This window comes from Leptonychotes weddellii, chromosome 6 (assembly GCF_054177405.1).
Source record: "Leptonychotes weddellii isolate Sample4059 chromosome 6, ASM5417740v2, whole genome shotgun sequence".
Classification (NCBI taxonomy): domain Eukaryota; kingdom Metazoa; phylum Chordata; class Mammalia; order Carnivora; family Phocidae; genus Leptonychotes; species Leptonychotes weddellii.
The window spans coordinates 58,015,030-58,032,556 of NC_138374.1; the positions used below are offsets into that span (position 1 = coordinate 58,015,030).

The window sequence follows — 17,527 nt, forward strand, 5'->3', positions numbered from 1 at the left end:
ACTTGGGAATGGCAATGTAGTAAAGGGGAAAGATTTTTAAGAACTACGTTAGTCCTTCTACTAACCTTTCTGATATACATATGAGGCACAAAGTGAGAAATTCATGAGTTCATGCAGTAAAAGGCTTCAATAACTAAAAATATCAAGCAATAAGGAAAACACCTATGTCTCAGATAAACTAAAAAGTTGTGAACACCGAGATAAAAAGTTAGAAAGGAAGGCTACTACGAACCAGCTACTTAAAAACAATTAAGGCATATTAAGCCTGGCCTCTCCTTCACAGAGCATCTGTAGCTACCTAACAGATTAAAAACTCAAACAAACAACAACTAATGCTAAAACCTCCTCTCAAAACCACTCGTGTTTCTTGGAATCTAAAATGGAGCTAGTAATACAATAAACATAACAGGCGTAATAGTTATGTGCCTAGCTCAATATATGTTGGTTTTCTATTTCCCAGGTAAAGGAAATGAATTGAGCACATTCAGAATCAAAAATGCTGAAGTCAGTATAAAGGGTCTCCTTACCGAGAGCAGATCCAAGCCATTTTCATCCAAGTTTTTAACATGGGATGCCAGGCTTCCTGGTTTCCACTTGGGAAATGTATTCTTATAGTCCTGTAAAGATTCCACTTCTGGCCACACTTCATTATTGGGAGTGCCCAAAGCTCTAAAAGGGTATAGCAAAACAAGAAATTATTAGTTAAAGCATAAATATAATCTTAATATTACAATACATGTTGCCTTCATTATTATTTCACTTGAAATTTTAAAGTTCTTTTTTTTTTTTTTTAAGATTTTATTTATTGGGGCGCCTGGGTGGCTCAGTCGTTAAGCGTCTGCCTTCGGCTCAGGTCATGATCCCGGGGTCCTGGAATCGAGCCCCGCATCGGGCTCCCTGCTCGGCGGGAAGCCTGCTTCTCCCTCTCCCGCTCCCCCTGCTCATGTTCCCTCTCTCGCTGTGTCTCTCTCTGTCAAATAAATAAATAAAATCTTTAAAAAAAAAAAAAGATTTTATTTATTAATTTGAGAGAGAATAAGATAGAGCATGAGAGGGGGGAGGGTCAGAGAGAGAAGCAGACTCCCCACTGAGCGGTGAGCCCGATGAGGGACTCAATCCCGGGACTCCAGGATCATGACCTGAGCCAAAGGCAGTTGATTAACCACTGAGTCACCCAGGCGCCCCCGAAATTTTAAAGTTCTTAAAAAGACAAAATACCTGAAAATTCTGAAGAGTTGATCGATTTCTGAATCCCCATGGAAAAGTGGTTTCTTGGTTGCTAATTCTGCAAATATGGTGCCTATACTCCAAATGTCAACTGGAGTTGAGTAGCGAGCTGACCCCAGCAATACTTCTGGCGATCTATACCAGAGTGTTACCACCTATTACAAAGCAAATTTTTACACTGAATAAATGCAGTGCATTAAATTACTAAATATACACTTTTATATTTCAGTAGGACTGTCCTTTAAAAGGTTCCATGGTTGCCTCTGATAACATTGCTTGAAAGTCAACTATCTATACACAAAATAATAAATGGAAGATAAATATTTCATTTGTAAGTTCTATTCACGAGGGGGTTAAAAAAAAAAAACATCAGATAAAAGCATACCAGCTCTTTTCTTGCTTTTCAAATCATTAAAGTCCAAGAATCAAAATAGTCAAGACAGCATTCACTTAAAAAAAAAAAGCCACTGATAATGGATTTGGGTGTGACACTGTACAATGCACGTACATACACTGCTTACATGCTAAAAACATGAGCAAGTCAAATAAGTTTATTAGTGGTCAGAGCTGATCTACTATTTTAGTATCTATAATTTATCACGATGGTAAAAATACCATCTCTAACTTAATGAGGTCAGTAGCAACTGTTTAAGCCAATGGGAACCAAATAATCTTTACTTTTTTATACAGCCATAGGAAAAATGATGAAAATAAGCCAATACATCTAACCAAATGAACAATGTTATAAGTTCTGATTTGGAGATAGTCCTTGGGCTCAGGGATAGACAATGCCACAGAAAACCATCTTTCAGAAGTCCTTTACTATAGAAGTCAACACTCCCTTTCCCTCTGGAAGTAACAAATGAAATGCCAAGTCATCTGTGGAACATGGACAAAACTTGATTATATTCAGTAGTTTCTAAATATGTCTGAAACAGTAACCCATAAGCAACAAAACCTCTCTTTTACCAATTTGTGTACCAGAGAGGATCCAATCAGGAGACAGAAACTACACGGTGATTTGCTTGGGGAAAGTTTACTAAGAAGGATTATTAAACAAAAGAGGGTTAGAAAAAGAGACTAACTAATAAGGAATAACTCTTAGAACTGTAGCAAGGAAAACCCCTTCCTCCGGCAGTGCCTCTCCCCACACCTGCTACAGCCATCACGCTTGTGGGCAAAGAAAGAATATTTAAAGGCCCCGTTAGATTTTCACATAGCATGCAATGAAGAGTGAGTTTGGAGCTGAGAGGCAATAAATTCATGCTGGCAGGATGGAAATCTTTCTTATTGAGTGTTTGACTTAATGAACAAATACAGAAAACAAGCCAGCAATCACAATTACTCAAAAGCACCAAAAAACACTATTCTACATACCTCATGTGTGTATACTCTAATAGGTATTCCAAAAGCTCTGGCAAGGCCAAAATCAGCCAGTTTAATTGTTCCTTTGTCATCAATCAATAGATTTTGAGGTTTTAAGTCTCTGTGCAGAACTCTTCTGGAGTGGCAAAACACAATCCCTTGTAGGATTTGGTACAAATAACTCTGGAAGAAGGAAATTAGTTAGAAACTTAACTGTCCCACATAATGATTTTCTAAATAATCTTGGTGGGTTTGTTTCTAAGATATAAGAAATTATAATGCAGGGAAATAATTTAACGACCACAAAAGCTTTCAGGCATTTGAGACTAACAAGCAGCATTTGGGGGTGGGAAGCCCATTGATATACAGTATCATGTTTGTATACCTGAGACAAAGATATTTTCCTTATGGACACATCCTATCCATATGAACTCATTTAGTCTTCTACTATTTTTTGTACCCAATTCTTAAGTTCTGTAGTTTTTTATTTTAAAGATTTTACTTATTTACTTGAGAGAGAAAGTGAGAGACAGAGCACAAGTGGAGGGGGAGGGGCAGACGGAGAGGGAGCAGCCAACTCCCCACTGAGCAGGGAGCTGGACACGGGGCTCAATCCCAGGACCCGGAGCCGAAGGCAGATGCTTAACCAACTGAGCCACTGGGGCGCCCCACAGTTTTTTAAACTTTAGTCTATATGTTTATAGCAACTCTTTTTATTTTGAATAAGGTTGGTCCATTTCTATTTCTTATCATTACATATTAATTTCTTCTTTGGAAACACTAGTCATAGATTCCAAAAGAAATAACAAACAGGATATTATTATATATTTAAATAAAGGTAATTATCATAACATGCTATTTATTAGTTCAGAGAAAAATATTGTATAAGACAGGTGTTGCCAGACAATGTAATTATCATTTGAAGCAACAGGGGTATTACAGAAATATAAAGTACACATAGTAATAGTATTGACTTATAAAGTTCAAAATTACAAATAATACATAAAATCAACTGTTAGAAAAACAAAAAAAAAAGACTGAATTGACTGGGGCGTCTGGCTGGCCCAGTCAGAACAGAGTACGACTCTTGAGTCTGAGCCCCACATTGGGAGTAGAGATTACTTAAAATAATATTTTTAAAAAAGAATTACGTATAGGCTGTTTATAAATAGCTAAAAATGAAAAATTATTAAATGAGATACAAAATGATAATATGCTTTTTTCACATAATGGACTGATAAAATATTTACAAGATTGATAGAAGTAGGTGCTAAAAAAAATAACTGTCACACACCACGATGAGTAAAGTGTTACTATTGTTTAGAGGGCAACTGGCATTATCAAGATTTTAAATGTAAATGAACATCTTCAACTCACTGATTAAAGCTATAAGAATTTATTCTAGGGGCACCTGGGTGGCTCAGTCAGTTAAGCATCCAACTCTTGGTTGCAGCTCAGGTCAAGATCTCAGGGTTGTGAGACTGAGCCCCAAGTCCAGCTCCGCACACAGCACGGAGTCTGCTTGTCCCTTTCCCTCTGCTCCTCCCCACCACTCTCGTGCACTCGCTGGTACTCTTACCAAATAAATAAAATCTAAAAAAAAAAAAATAGAATTTATTCTATAAAGTTGCAAATGACCACAAATAAACATAAGGATTCACTGGGGCATGGTTCATGAGAGCATAAATCACCGAGTTGGAATACAACTTCAATGTCTATCAGTATGGAATTGGTTTAAATAATTAGATCAGGGGTGCCTGGGTGACTCAGTCAGTTAAGCGTCTGCCTTTGGCTCAGGGCTCAAGTCATGATCTCAGGGTCCTGGGATTGAGCCCTGCTTTGGGGAGGGGGGGTGGTCCCTGCTCAGCAAGGAGTCTGCTTCTCCCTCTCCCTCTGCCCCTACCCCCTGCTCGTTCTCACTCTCAAATAAATAAATAAAATCTTTAAAAATAAATAATTAGATCAAACATTTAGATAGATGGGCAACCTATGCTGAATGTCTCACAGAAAAAGGGTTTTACCGTTCTGTAAAACAGTGTATGTGTATATACAAAGTTGACATACAAGCATCTGTAAGACTACTAAAAAACTAACAATGGCTACCTACCCCTGAGGAGTGGTTTGGTATTGGTACAGTTAAAGGAAAGACACATCTACTTTATAGATTACAATGCTTTAAAAAAAAAATGATACATTTATAATTTAACTGAAATATAATGTCAACAATAAATTAAAACATTCAAAACCAGAATAAAATAAAACCACTTGCTGTCATTACCCTACCAAGCTTGTTACATTGTTTTACACACAGCTGACTGCCAAATAAAGACCAAAATATCCTAGTTTCCAACAATGGAATACATACTTAATGGTTTTATGTTATGCCAGGCACTGCTTTTCACTTTATAACTAGAAGCACTATCTACTAATAAAAAGGGTAACTTTAATCTATACACTGTGGAAGAAAAATATTTTCTTCCTCTTTCTACTAACATTTTTTCTAAGCATATTCCTCCAAAATACAGAACTTCTAGAGTAGACCCTTTATACTCAGAGGATAAATACTAATAAAATTAAGTAAGATAAATACTAATAAATTTAGTAAGTGGATAAATACCAATAAAATTAAATAAGCTTCTTACCTTAACAAGTGAAGAATCCATGAACTGACCAGGAGGGATGGAATCTAAGTATTTCTTGAGATCCATGGAAAGGAATTCAAAGATGAGATATAACCTGGCATCTTGCATAAGCACATCTTGAAGACTAGAGAATAAAATAATCATGTGGAAAAAATAATCTACCAAACACTTTTGACCTCTCACAAAACAAAACTTCCGTAAATTTAACAATGGCTATCACAGAAAGTGAGACTGTAAGAAATTTTCTATAACAAAAAATACATAGTTTTGGGAAAGAAAAGATGGTAGCTTCCCTAGTAGTGAAAACCTTTAGTACTAAACTAGAATTTGAGAAAGGACATTCAGGACAGCAAATGAAAATTAAGTCATATTATGCTGAAGGTGCTAACTATTAAATCACTTATATTTCAAAAGAACATTTCTTTAAAAAAAAAAAGACATTTAGAACATTTTTAGGTTGACTGTTGCTCAGACCTTGTCTTTCCAATGAAGTAAATTATAGAAATAAATTTTAAAATTTACTAGGAACCCTTAACAGTTGCTCACTATTTCCAGCCCCAGAAAAATGCAATTAAACCCTAACTTGGACTATTAGGAAACAAATCCCCAAACACCAATCCAAATACTTAAAGAAAAAAATTTTTTTTCATCTGACCTAGCTACCTGTCTTAGGACTCTGACTAAGGGGTCTTCAAGGACCAGAGCTCAGATTGGTATCGGTGATAAAGGTCTGTGAAAAAGGATTTCCTTTTCTCCCTTGGCCAGTTTACCTTGATTTTCCAGCCCCCAATACAAATCTCTTATTACCAAGCTCCTCTAACTCTGTTCCTGCTTTAAGCCTATTCTTCCTATGCCTGGCATTCCCACTGAACAAAAATAGTAGGGTTCTATTCCGCTCAGCAAAGTTAGATCAGATATTAAGCAAATGTAAAAATTTCCACATTGAAATTCACATTTGAAATAGTATGCGGAAAATGGTTTAAATTCAGATATACCATACCTGACTATATTTGGATGACGAAGTTCTTTTAATAGAGAAATTTCCCGAATTGCAGTACTAGGAACCCCTTCCTCTTCACTTTCTAGTCTGATTTTCTTCATGGCTACCACTTGACCTGTAGTTTTGTGTCTACCCTTATACACAACTCCATAGGTACCTGAAACAGACAAAGTAAATGTCTACTATATGAAACCCTCCACAAACTAAGATTTTAAAAAATGACTGATCCCATTAAGTGTCACATGATAGAAATGTCTACTGTGACCAGATAGGAAGTGTCTTACTCATAATTATACCCTCATCACTTCCAAAAAGAAACTGAGGCTAACTACAAGCTATCATGTCTATAGTTTAGAAATAAAATTCATGTAGTTGTCACAATTTTCCCATACATTTAAATTACCAATAATTTCCCAGCACATTTTAGAGAAGAAAAGAAAATGGATCCTTTGCCGATTGAGATTTATCTCCTTTCAAATATCCCACCCAACAATAAAGCAGGCATAAAATATAGGGTGAAGATGATTTGGGCTGAGGAATTATTAATAGGAGTCACTGTCACACTTTCAGAAAACTGTAGAGAGTGTTTTATGCATTTCAAATAGAAAAAATGGAGCTAAAATATTTTACTAAATATTTGGGAAATATTTAGCAAATTTAGTAAATTTAATAAAGTTCAAAATATCTACTATATAGTATGAAAGCTTCACACCCATTTGGAAGTTAACAAGAACACAGATTCTGATATATAAGCTTCAGATAATGAGCAACAATGTCAGTATAAGAAATCTTGGGCAGGAGGAGGGTGGATACAGAGAACAGAAGCGGCAATATTAAGGGAGATGAACTAGTTTAAAAAGTTCATATACAATGGGATGCCTGGGTGACTCAGTTGGTTTAGGTCGGTCTTCGGCTCAGGTCATGACCCCAGGACCCTGGGATCAAGTCCAGCATTGGGGTCCTTGCTCAGCGGGGAGCCTGCTTCTCCTTCTGCCTGCCAACCCCCCTCTGCTTGTATGCTCACTCTCACTCCCCCCAAAAATAAATATGCATAAACCTTAAATTTAAAAAAATTCATATACAGGATAGATTTAGTCCCAGATAAGTGCTCCTTTTTTTTTTTTTAAGATTTTTATTTATTTGACAGAGAGAGACACAGTGAGAGAAGGAACGAACAAGCAGGGGGAGTGGGAGAGGGAGAAGCAGGCTTCCCATAGAACAGGGAGCCCAATGCGGGGCTCGATCCCAGAACCCTGGGATCATGACCTAAGCCAAAGGCAGATGCTTAACGACTGAGCCACCCAGGTGCCCCGAGATAAGTGCTTTTTAAAACTGTGGTTGGAGGGGTGCCCAGCTGGCTCAGTAGGCAGAGCATGACCTTGATCTCAGGGTCGTGAGGTTAAGCCCCATGTTGGGTGTGGAGCCTACTTAAAAACTAAATAAAATCTTAAATAAACAGATAAATAAAAATTTTAAATTCAGGTTGGAAAATATAGGGAGATCTTGAACTTCTTGACTACATAAAATTCTGAATAACCTGCTATTTCTCTGTACAACGGTTTAACTTCAAAAGTGATTAGAGTCCATTTTTCTAAGGAGATCTATAGTTTTATCAGTTTCTCCAAAGGTAGCAATATTTCAAAAAAGGCTAAGAACTACTATCAAATTATCTCCTGGCTTAATTAGAATATTAAGGATGGTTTGGTGATGTTACATAAACTTTGTTCTAATTTTGTTTTAAACAGAGAAATTCTATACAATTGTCTGCCTTCCTAAATAGTGGTATGATTTTAAAGACATAATTGACCTAAGAGCCTAAAATTTTACATTATTTTGACTAAATTTGGGTTAAGTGTGACTTTTGGATAACCAAAGTTATTCCAGATTTAAAAAACCCTGAGATCATGCTAAGTGAAATAAGTCAAGCAGAGAAAGTCAATTATCATATGGTTTCACTTATTTGTGGAACATAAGGAATAACATGGAGGACATTAGGAGAAGGAAGGGAAAAATGGGCGGGGGGAATTGGAGGGAGAGATGAACCATGAGAGACTATGGACCTGAGAAACAAACAGGGTTTTAGAGGGGAGGGGGGAAGGGGGATTGGTTAGCCCAGTGATGGGTATTAAGGAGGGCATGTACTGCATGGAGCACTGGGTGTTATACGAAAACAATGGATCGTGGATCACTACATCAAAAACTAATGATGTATTATATGGTGACTAACATAACATAATAAAATTAAAAAAAAAAAAAAAAAAACCCTGATTTTATTGATCTTCACAACCATCCTTAAAAATAACCTTCTGTTCAATTAAAGTCTGTCCATTTTTTGGATATAAATTATTCTTGCATCAAAAACCACAAAAGTAGGTGAGTCAGTAGCACAATTACCTGGCACACTGTTAAAGCAAATTCAAGATTCGTCAATTGCATAATAAGCAGTTAATGGTAAATTCAGAACTAATTTTTTCCTCTACTATTCCTCTCTCTCCTGTACAATCTCATCTGGGCCTAAAATTTACTTATAACAATTAACTAACTTATATCTAACCCTTAGTATTTATTCAATTTTAGACATCACAATGCTCTATGTCTCTCTTCTGACTCTATGATCCATTACCACTCTTATAACTACTAGTACAGAGCTCTAGTTAAACAAAGCAGAATGATTCTGCTGGCTAAGCACCAAAAATTATTTATGAAATGCATAATATATACTCTGAAATGAACTACACATTATTATATTTTTTAAAAAGATTTTATTTATTTGACAGAGAGCACAAGCAGGGGAACCGGCAGGCAGAGGGAGAGGGAGAAGCAGGCTCCCTGCTGAGCAGGAAGCCAGATGTGGGACTCATGATCCCAGGACCCTGGGATCGTGACCTGAGCCAAAGGCAGATGCTTAACCAAATGAGCCACCCAACCACCCTGAACTACACATTATTAAATTAAAAAAATAATGTTAGTTATGGTCAAGTTCTGGAGACTCTAAATGGTAAGCATAAAAACTTTAATCAAATGTTTATTGAGTGAATAAAGGCCAAGTTAGGTCCCACATCATGGATATAGCTACTCTCTATGATCCAAAAAGATGTTTTCTTATAACAGAATGTGACAACACTCAGATCTTTGTAATTCAGAAGAAACCAGAGAACACCTTTGTAATAACTAAAACAAGAAAAGTCTAGATGTATTTAAGAAATGAATCAAGTTGTCAAAAAACTCAAGCGTCAAGGTGGAAAAGTCAGGATGACTATTCTAAATTAGAAAAAGATTAAGGAGACATTAGTCACCAAATGAAATGCATGACATTGGCTAGTTCTTCAGAAGATACATACAAAAGTATTTAGTAGTAAAGCACATCTCTACAACTTACTTTACATGGGTCAAAAGAAAAACAAAATGCTAAAAACACATAGATAATAAAGTAAATGTGACAAAATTAACATCTTGGTAAAAGGTATTACAGGTTCATTGAATTTATCTTTCAACTTCTCTATGTTTGGAAATAAAATAAAGTTGAGGGAAAGAAATTTAACTTTTCAAATTGTTACTTTAATGCTAGTAGAATTTGACCAGGTATCTGGCAAACCAAAAGAAAATACTGTGTGAAAGATATCATCTAGACCTTAAATTATTCATACAATTTATTTTTTCAAAAACGTGTCCACCACAAAATCCAAAACAGCCAGGCACTGGAGTAGTCAAGACAATACAAACCAGAAAAAGAAACAGAGGAAAACACACAAAGAAAAGTAGATAATGTTATTATCAAATATTTTAATATCTCCAATAGTGCTAGACACTACTGCCAAGTCCTGTTCAAACACTTATGAACAAGACAAAATCCCAAACTTCATAAAGCTTACTTACAATGTAGTAAAGAAAAAGGATATTAAAGATAACAAAAAGGGAACTACAAAATGCACTTGGACTAGAACAAGGAGATGAAAGTGAAGGCAGCAGAGAGTGGCTTTCAAGGTGAAAGAACAGCCATTGCCAAAAGCCCAGGGGTCAGTGAATTGGGAATATGAGGACATCATGTAGTAGAATGGAATCTTTTAACTCCAGGAAATAAGACTACATTTGAAATTATACTCTTTACTGCTTGTATTTCAATTAGAGTACCTCTTCTCAAGAGTCAAATCTGTAGTCTCCTGCATGTTAGGAGTTCCAGAGTTTTAAAGAAAAACACATTTACACTTTAAGAATAACTTTTTGTTCCAAACTAAAAACAGCACTCATTTAATTCTCTGGGGATTAAGAAAAACTCAAAGCAGAAGACAGTAGATACTTTCTTATTTTCAACTCAGAAACAAAATTAGCTTAATTGAGCAGGTATTACAAAGTATTTAAGTGATTTTTAAAAATATCATATAATATTTGTAAGTTAAGAAAAAGAATAGATCTCTAAACCAATCACCACCTAAACTTATCATTACTATCTCACTAAATTCCTTCCAGTCCTCCGCCCCTGGATTTTTAGTAGTATTCCTTATACAAATACGGTTTTGGAACACACTAAAAATATACTAGTTGGAAATGTTCCTCAAACAGAACCTATCTAAATTGGACTCTAATAGCAAATTACTTTGTACAAGCTGTACCATTTGTTCCTAGAGTGTAGAATGTAAATACCAACTTAATAGAAACTTAGATATTCTGTTGGAAAAAAAGGCAAAGGGATACTTTTACTCTTCCATTTATGCCACATAAACATTCTTTAAAAACTTTAAGTACTACAGAAAGGAAATGAATGATTATATACAAGAGTTATTTGTTTTAAATTTGCTTAAACATGTACACATAACAGGTCATTTAAATCTAAGGAAACTAAATAGAAAATTTATTTAAATTGGTTTAATAGTCTATTGTACTAATTTACAAAGTTTAGGTAAAAATACTGATCTTAAAAATAATTGTATGAGACTAAAAGTACAGTATTAAACTTAACATAATTCTACTGCCCTAACCTCTCCCCACCAACACACATACAAGGTATCAATAGTCTTCTCAAAATACAAATATTAAGTGTTTAGTATTTTATTTTATTATTTTTTTTTTTAAAGATTTTATTTATTTATTTGAGAGAGAGAATGAGAGAGAACACATGAGAGGGGATAGGGTCAGAGGGCAAAGCAGACTCCCTGTCGAGCAGGGAGCCCGATGTGGGACTCGATCCCAGGACTCCAGGATCATGACCTGAGCCGAAGGCAGTCGCTTAACCAACTGAGCCACCCAGGCGCCCAAGTGTTTAGTATTTTAAAATGTAAGACTATTAGGGGGATGGAAGAGGGTAGACAGGGAATCATATCAGAATAATTTCAACTTTCTTAAAATCTGAACATTTTACAAGTTACCATGTAAAGAACATATAATTAATGCACATTAGCACAGGATACCTTGAAGACTGGATTTTAATAAATATTTACATGTTTTCATGTCCCAGATTTATAGCATTACTAAATCATTTTTTAAAAACTTTATTATTAAAACCACTCACCTTCTCCAATTTTCTCTATTTTGGTATAATCTTCCATAGTTAATCAGCAGATTTGGTAGATCCTAAAATGAGAGGAAAAGCTGATTTGATCTCATGCCACTAACTCAAAAGGTGGTTTTAAGTTTTTAATGAGATACAATATGTAAAGCATTTTCCAGTGTCTAGTGCAGTATTAATTTTCCATAAATATTAGTTATGTTAAAACAACACTTACAAAGGAAAGGACTTCTGCAATAAGATTTTTCCATCTTTGTTAGCTCTTAAAACACTAGATCTGTATATCTTAACCAGCATAATATTTAGCTTCTTCCAGTCAAATTAACCCTCAAATTCAGCTATCAACTTATCTATCCCTTCCAAACAAAAACCAGAAGTATGTTTTCTTTATGTAACACTTCTAAGGAGCACCAATGTGTGTCAGTTATACCCAAACACTTCCACAAATAATGTTATTTGACTCAATTTGTACTTTACATTTTTTTTGAAGAAAATTCAAAAGGAAAAATATTTAAAGACACAAACAGAGAGCTAATGTGGCCACACTGCTCACCCATTAGCAAGATTGCTCAAATGTCAGTTGAAATGCTGACAAGGAGACATTCAAGACTTCCTCAGCTGAGAAGTTGGCCATTGAAACATCTTCAGAAGCCCAAGCATAATTACTCTGATTTTCTAACACACTCATCACTAAAATCATATATGAAGGTCACTGAGTAATTGACACTTAAGTTCTATTTCTCACAGTCATCTTCAAAATCATTCCAGAATTAGAGACAAATCTTTTTAAATGAACAAAATTGCACTACACTGGCCATGAGTGCCAATCTTAAATATTTTTTATTTTAATTTTACAAAACGGCAATAATTAGGATAATCACCTTTTTCTACAATATCCAGATTTACTATGCCTAAAGAACAATAAAATTGTTGAGCTCACTTTGAACAATAAATTTCAAAGCTGGGTTTCATTACCCTCTCTCCATTTTCCTGTTCTAACAATGTAATATAAAGGATGAAGCTTTAAAATGCCTTTTGAATGCCTTCTGAGGCTCTGTACTACTAGCAGCAGTATGTAAAACACCAACAGCTTCATCTCCTATCTAGAGACCTCCAGGTCTTTAAAGGAAGCAAGACGTGCACATTGGTAACCCTAGTATTAAACAAAAATTAAGGGATACTAAAACACACATATACGTATCTCTCGGCATTTCTTAGCTTTCCACCTTGCATAGTATATAACAGTCACCAAGCATAAAATAAAAACGAAAAAATCCAAATTCCCTCTGGTTCTATCCTTGGCCAGGTGTTCTTAAAAGCTCTGGGAGCACAAGGGCCTTGGGCACGGAGGGAAGTCCGAGAAGGCCCACAAGTCAGTTCATCCGATCGGTGTTCCGGGACGGCCTGGCTTTGGGAACCGGCGTGGGTACCTGACCCAGGTGCGGTCTGGCTTTCCACCCCCGGAGGCTAGAGCAGAGCGCACGCGGGACCGGCCGGAACCGCAGGGCCTAGGACGGAGCCTGGAAATCCGCGTCGTCGAACCAGTGCAAGGGTTTGGCTTCACGCAGGACCCGAAAATCTCCTCAGCCAGGTCGGCGGCCTCTTCGCGAGAACTGCCCACCGCGACCCCAGACTGCAACTCCGAGGCCAGGGCAGCCCCTGCCCTCCCCGCGGTATGCCCGCCGGGTCTGGGCTCCCGCGAGCCTTCCGGGAAAGCCGGGCTCCGGCGTCGCTCACACGCCCAGGCCCCCGGGGCCCGAGTGAAGGCGCGGCCTAGCTTCCAGAGGCCCGGCCCCGCGCAGACCCCTGCTGCCCAGTCCGGCCTCCTAATACCACCCGGTTCCTCAATACTCCTTCTCCGGGGTCTCCGAGCAGGCCCCCGCCGTGTAGACGCCCCGTAGGCATGACCCTGACCTCAGCAACTCTACCGGGCTTATTATCCCGCGACGAAAGCGGCGGCGGCTACCACGTCGGCGTCGCTCTTGCCTCAACTTCCAAGAGCCAGCTTTGCAGCTAAGTGCGAGCTGTTTCAAACTCACCGCGCTAAAGGGCCCGGGGCCCACCAATCAGGTACTCCGTAGACTTTCAAAGGAGCCAATCGGAGCCCAGGGACGCTTGGGGCTGGGCTTCCCGGGTGGCTAAAGCGCGAAAGAGAGTGGAAACGGCGGCTGGAGAAAAAGCAAGAGGGCGGGCGCCAACTGAGTCTGAGCGCAGGCGCTTTCTTTCATCGCAGGAGAGCGTCGTCCTACTGTTTCTGGTCGTCGGAAATCTACTGTTCGCCATGGGTCGGGTTTTTACCCTTCCAGTATTGGCACAATTAAAACTTACTGCACTCAAATATCTCATCACAACACTGATACTACATTTACATTCAGATTCCATTATTTTCACTTCTAATACTTAAAGCTACTGTATATTTATGTTTTTCTCCTAGCAGCAGTAAGTGGATGATTTTCCGGCTGGGCCAAAGGAGCACATTTCACACACACATATATATACTTTGTTTTTACCTTACTTTTTAAACTTTTTGTTTAAATTCTATTTATTTAAAAATTCTGCTTATTTAAAAATTAAAAACAAAATTTCACATTTTTAAATTTTAAAATATTTCACATCAGAATTTTAGTTGTTTTTTAAAACACAAAATTCACAATTCCAGGAGAGGAAAAAAAAAGGGATCTAAATTATTCTTTAAATAATAAGAGTATCAAAAACTCTCTCTCTCATTGCCCTCCACCATAACCTTAAGAGAGATGTCTGTGCTTGAACGTCATTATTTAAGTTTTTAAGAAAATAAGAGTAAAATAGAAATGATAAGAAGAGTCCCCTAATAAGGGCTTCTCTTTGCACCACCCTTAATGGGATGTAGGACAAAGACTGATTACCATGAACTCTACAAAATACTATTAAAAGGCCCAGATTAGGTGCTCGCTTGGGCAGCACAGTTGGTAAAACTGGAACTATACACAGAAGATTAGCCTGGTCCCTGCCCAAGGATGACACAAATTGGTGAAGTGTTCCATTAAAAAAAAAAAAAGACCCACATTAGGATAAAGAAGGGAGCTAGTATATCACATGCATTTAAGTGTTTAGTGCCCTTTTACACAGGGAGCAGCATTTGTCATCTGGCACTATTTGTGGTATGAACGCATGGCCTTAACAATTTTATGCTCCTAGGTGACAGAGAATATTTGGGATTCACATCGGAAGTAGGGCGTTCTGAAATCTCTGCCCGAACCTAAGAACTTTTAAAATTTACTTTTAAAATCCCAAATTCACATTTTAAATGAAAACTGACTACCCCAGAGAAGTGCTCTAGGGAAGAAAACTGTTCTCTGCCAGTTCAGGGTACTGATTTTAATGAGTACATATATATATATTCATCTCTGGGATGCCTTAGCGAGGTGTTCATTTTATAGCATCTAAAAACAGCTAGTAATTCATTATATCCATTTTACATTCAACATAAAGAAGACCACAAGCTTCCACAGCTGCGATGCTAGATTTTTCAATTTAACTCAGTTACCTTTGTTTTTAAACTTTCAGGGGTTATTGTAAATTCGTGCTATCGTCTTCGCAAATACAGTTTATTAATTCTTCGGGCCAACTTGAATTTAGCGTCTCTAAAGTACTTTATAGACACAAAATTAATCAGATACAATTCCTGCTGTAAGTGTTGGAGGTGGGAGAACACATGATTACTTAGAATTTTATTCTGGCATTTACACTGTAAATTATGCTATAAAGTGAGATGAGAACATAGAGGGGCAAATTACTAATTCGAACAGACATTGGAGAAAGAATTGTGGGGTGGAGCTTCCAAACAGAGGAAATTCCATGAGGTAAGCACTTAAAGTCTGCCCAGGGCATTCAGGGTGCCGCCATTGGAGGGTGCGGGGTGTCCCCCAGTGTTAAGCAGGGAAGAGAGTTTGGAATGAGAATCTTAAAGAGCCCTGAATACTGTCCTAAGGGGTTGCACAGGAGAGGTGCAGAACTATTTTAGAACTATTCTCTAAGTGCTACGAAAAAACAACGGAAGAGGAGAGGGTGGAAAGCGATGTGCTACAAAAAATGTCATATTTATATTTTGGTAAGCTCCATTTAGGAAGAAAAAGAGCAGTTGGCACTGCATATAAGCTTGTTTTGTTTTGTTTTTAGAAACCAATATTGCTGTGGACTGAATTATGTCTCCCTCCACCTCAAATTCCTATATTGAAGCCCCACCCCTCACAGTGATAGTATTTAGAGATGGGTCCTTTGGGAGATAATTTGGTTTAAAGGAGATCATGAAGGTGAAGTCCTCACTATGGGATTAGTGCTCTTATTAAAAGAGAAACCAGAGAACTGGGTCACTCTCTCTCCTCCTTGTGAGGACACAGCAGGGAGGCGCCATCTATAAACCCTGAAGCCTCACCAGAACCCACCATGTGGGCACCTTGGTCTCAGACTTCTGGCCTCCAGAACTGTGAGGAAATACATTTTTGATGTATAAGCCACCCAGTTTATGTTATGACAGCCCAAGCTGACTAAAACAAGTATTTTTTCAGATAAAAATGTTAAGAAATATTTGCTTGTAAATACATAAAATAGCCTGGAAGGAGATGCAGCAAGTAACAATGTGCCTGGAGGCACATGTGGGCAGTGGTGGTCAGTTTGAAAAGGAGGAAATGATGATGAGCTATTTGGAGGAGCTAGAACTATAAGACCTGAGGGGTGGATTGGGTGTGTTGACTAAAGGAGAAAGAGTCATGAGGGATGACTAGGGTATGTGTTTGACAATGGGTGGATGCAACTACAGTTCTGGAGAGAGGCTGAGGGATACTTATGGTGGGGAGGGAGTGCAGGGAGTGGGGCGGGGGGAATGCTGATTTGGGCATGTTGATTGTGAGGTACCAATATAATATCCATGTGGCCATAGATGGACAAAGGTAGATGTAGGTTCCAGGAGGCCTGAAGTATTTATCATTTGGGGACCCTTTTAAAGAAAAAGAATGCTAGATTCAGTACGATAGGGAATATATTTTGAGAATAAGAAATTGTAAAATTACAAAATTTTAAAAGTTGAAAAGTGCCATAAAATCACAAAATTCATAGAAAATTATATTTTTATTAATTGCCTGACATATCCCTTATAATGCTTTTTGTCCTACATTTTTGGGGAGCAACAACTTTTGCAATCCATATTTTAAATGCTTATTCATCCTTTTGGCTGGCAAATTCTTTATCTTTGTCTCTTTATATGAAACATAATTTTGTAATATTTACTATGAAGAGAAAAAAGATAATTCAGTCTTTCCTTTAACATGGTTAATCCGAATTGGCTTATTATGATTAATTATTTCAAAAAGTTTTTATGACTTCTTACCTCATTATTGATAACATCATGTAGATTTTTAGAATTTCTATTAAATTTGAAAAAACATTTATCAAGTTTCTTTCACATATGAGCTGTTTCTGTGACTGCTCTAAGCTTATGCCCTACATTCTAAAGATTCCAGATTCCAAAAATTGTCTGATGCATTTATAGCTGTTCATGCTGTGTTAATAAGTGCATTCCTGGGGCGCCTGGGTGGCTCAGTCGTTAGGCGTCTGCCTTCGGCTAGAGTCATGATCCCAGGGTCCTGGGATCGAGCCCCACATCAGGCTCCCTGCTCCACGGGAAGCCTGCTTCTCCCTCTCCCACTCCCCCTGCTTGTGTTCCTGTTCTTGCTGTGTCTCTCTCTGTCAAATAAATGAATAAAATCTTAAAAAAAAAAAAAAAGTGCATTCCTGACACAAGAGAAGTTCAGT

General features: G+C 37.5%; 1 protein-coding gene and 1 non-coding gene across 8 annotated transcripts in view; one reads left to right on the plus strand and one right to left on the minus strand.

Annotated features, from left to right (window-relative positions):
* Positions 1–13,910, minus strand: part of CDK1 (cyclin dependent kinase 1) — an 83,515-nt gene extending 69,605 nt beyond the window's left edge. For 3 of the 7 annotated variants that reach the window (XM_081824211.1, XM_081824205.1, XM_081824212.1), the window contains exons 1-7: positions 13,652–13,782; positions 11,741–11,802; positions 6,235–6,391; positions 5,235–5,358; positions 2,605–2,775; positions 1,219–1,382; positions 528–669 (exon numbers count right to left, since the gene is read on the minus strand). In XM_081824211.1, the coding sequence (XP_081680337.1) occupies positions 528–669; positions 1,219–1,382; positions 2,605–2,775; positions 5,235–5,358; positions 6,235–6,391; positions 11,741–11,777 (795 nt within the window). In that variant the 5' untranslated portion in view covers positions 11,778–11,802; positions 13,652–13,782. The other 4 variants (XM_081824207.1, XM_081824206.1, XM_081824208.1 and 1 more) reach the window with 4 other exon arrangements.
* A 751-nt stretch (positions 13,911–14,661) lies between these two features.
* Positions 14,662–14,766, plus strand: LOC115940707 (U6 spliceosomal RNA). The gene has a single exon (XR_004075440.1). It is a non-coding gene; the product is annotated as a U6 spliceosomal RNA (small nuclear RNA).
* Positions 14,767–17,527: the final 2,761 nt, after the last annotated feature.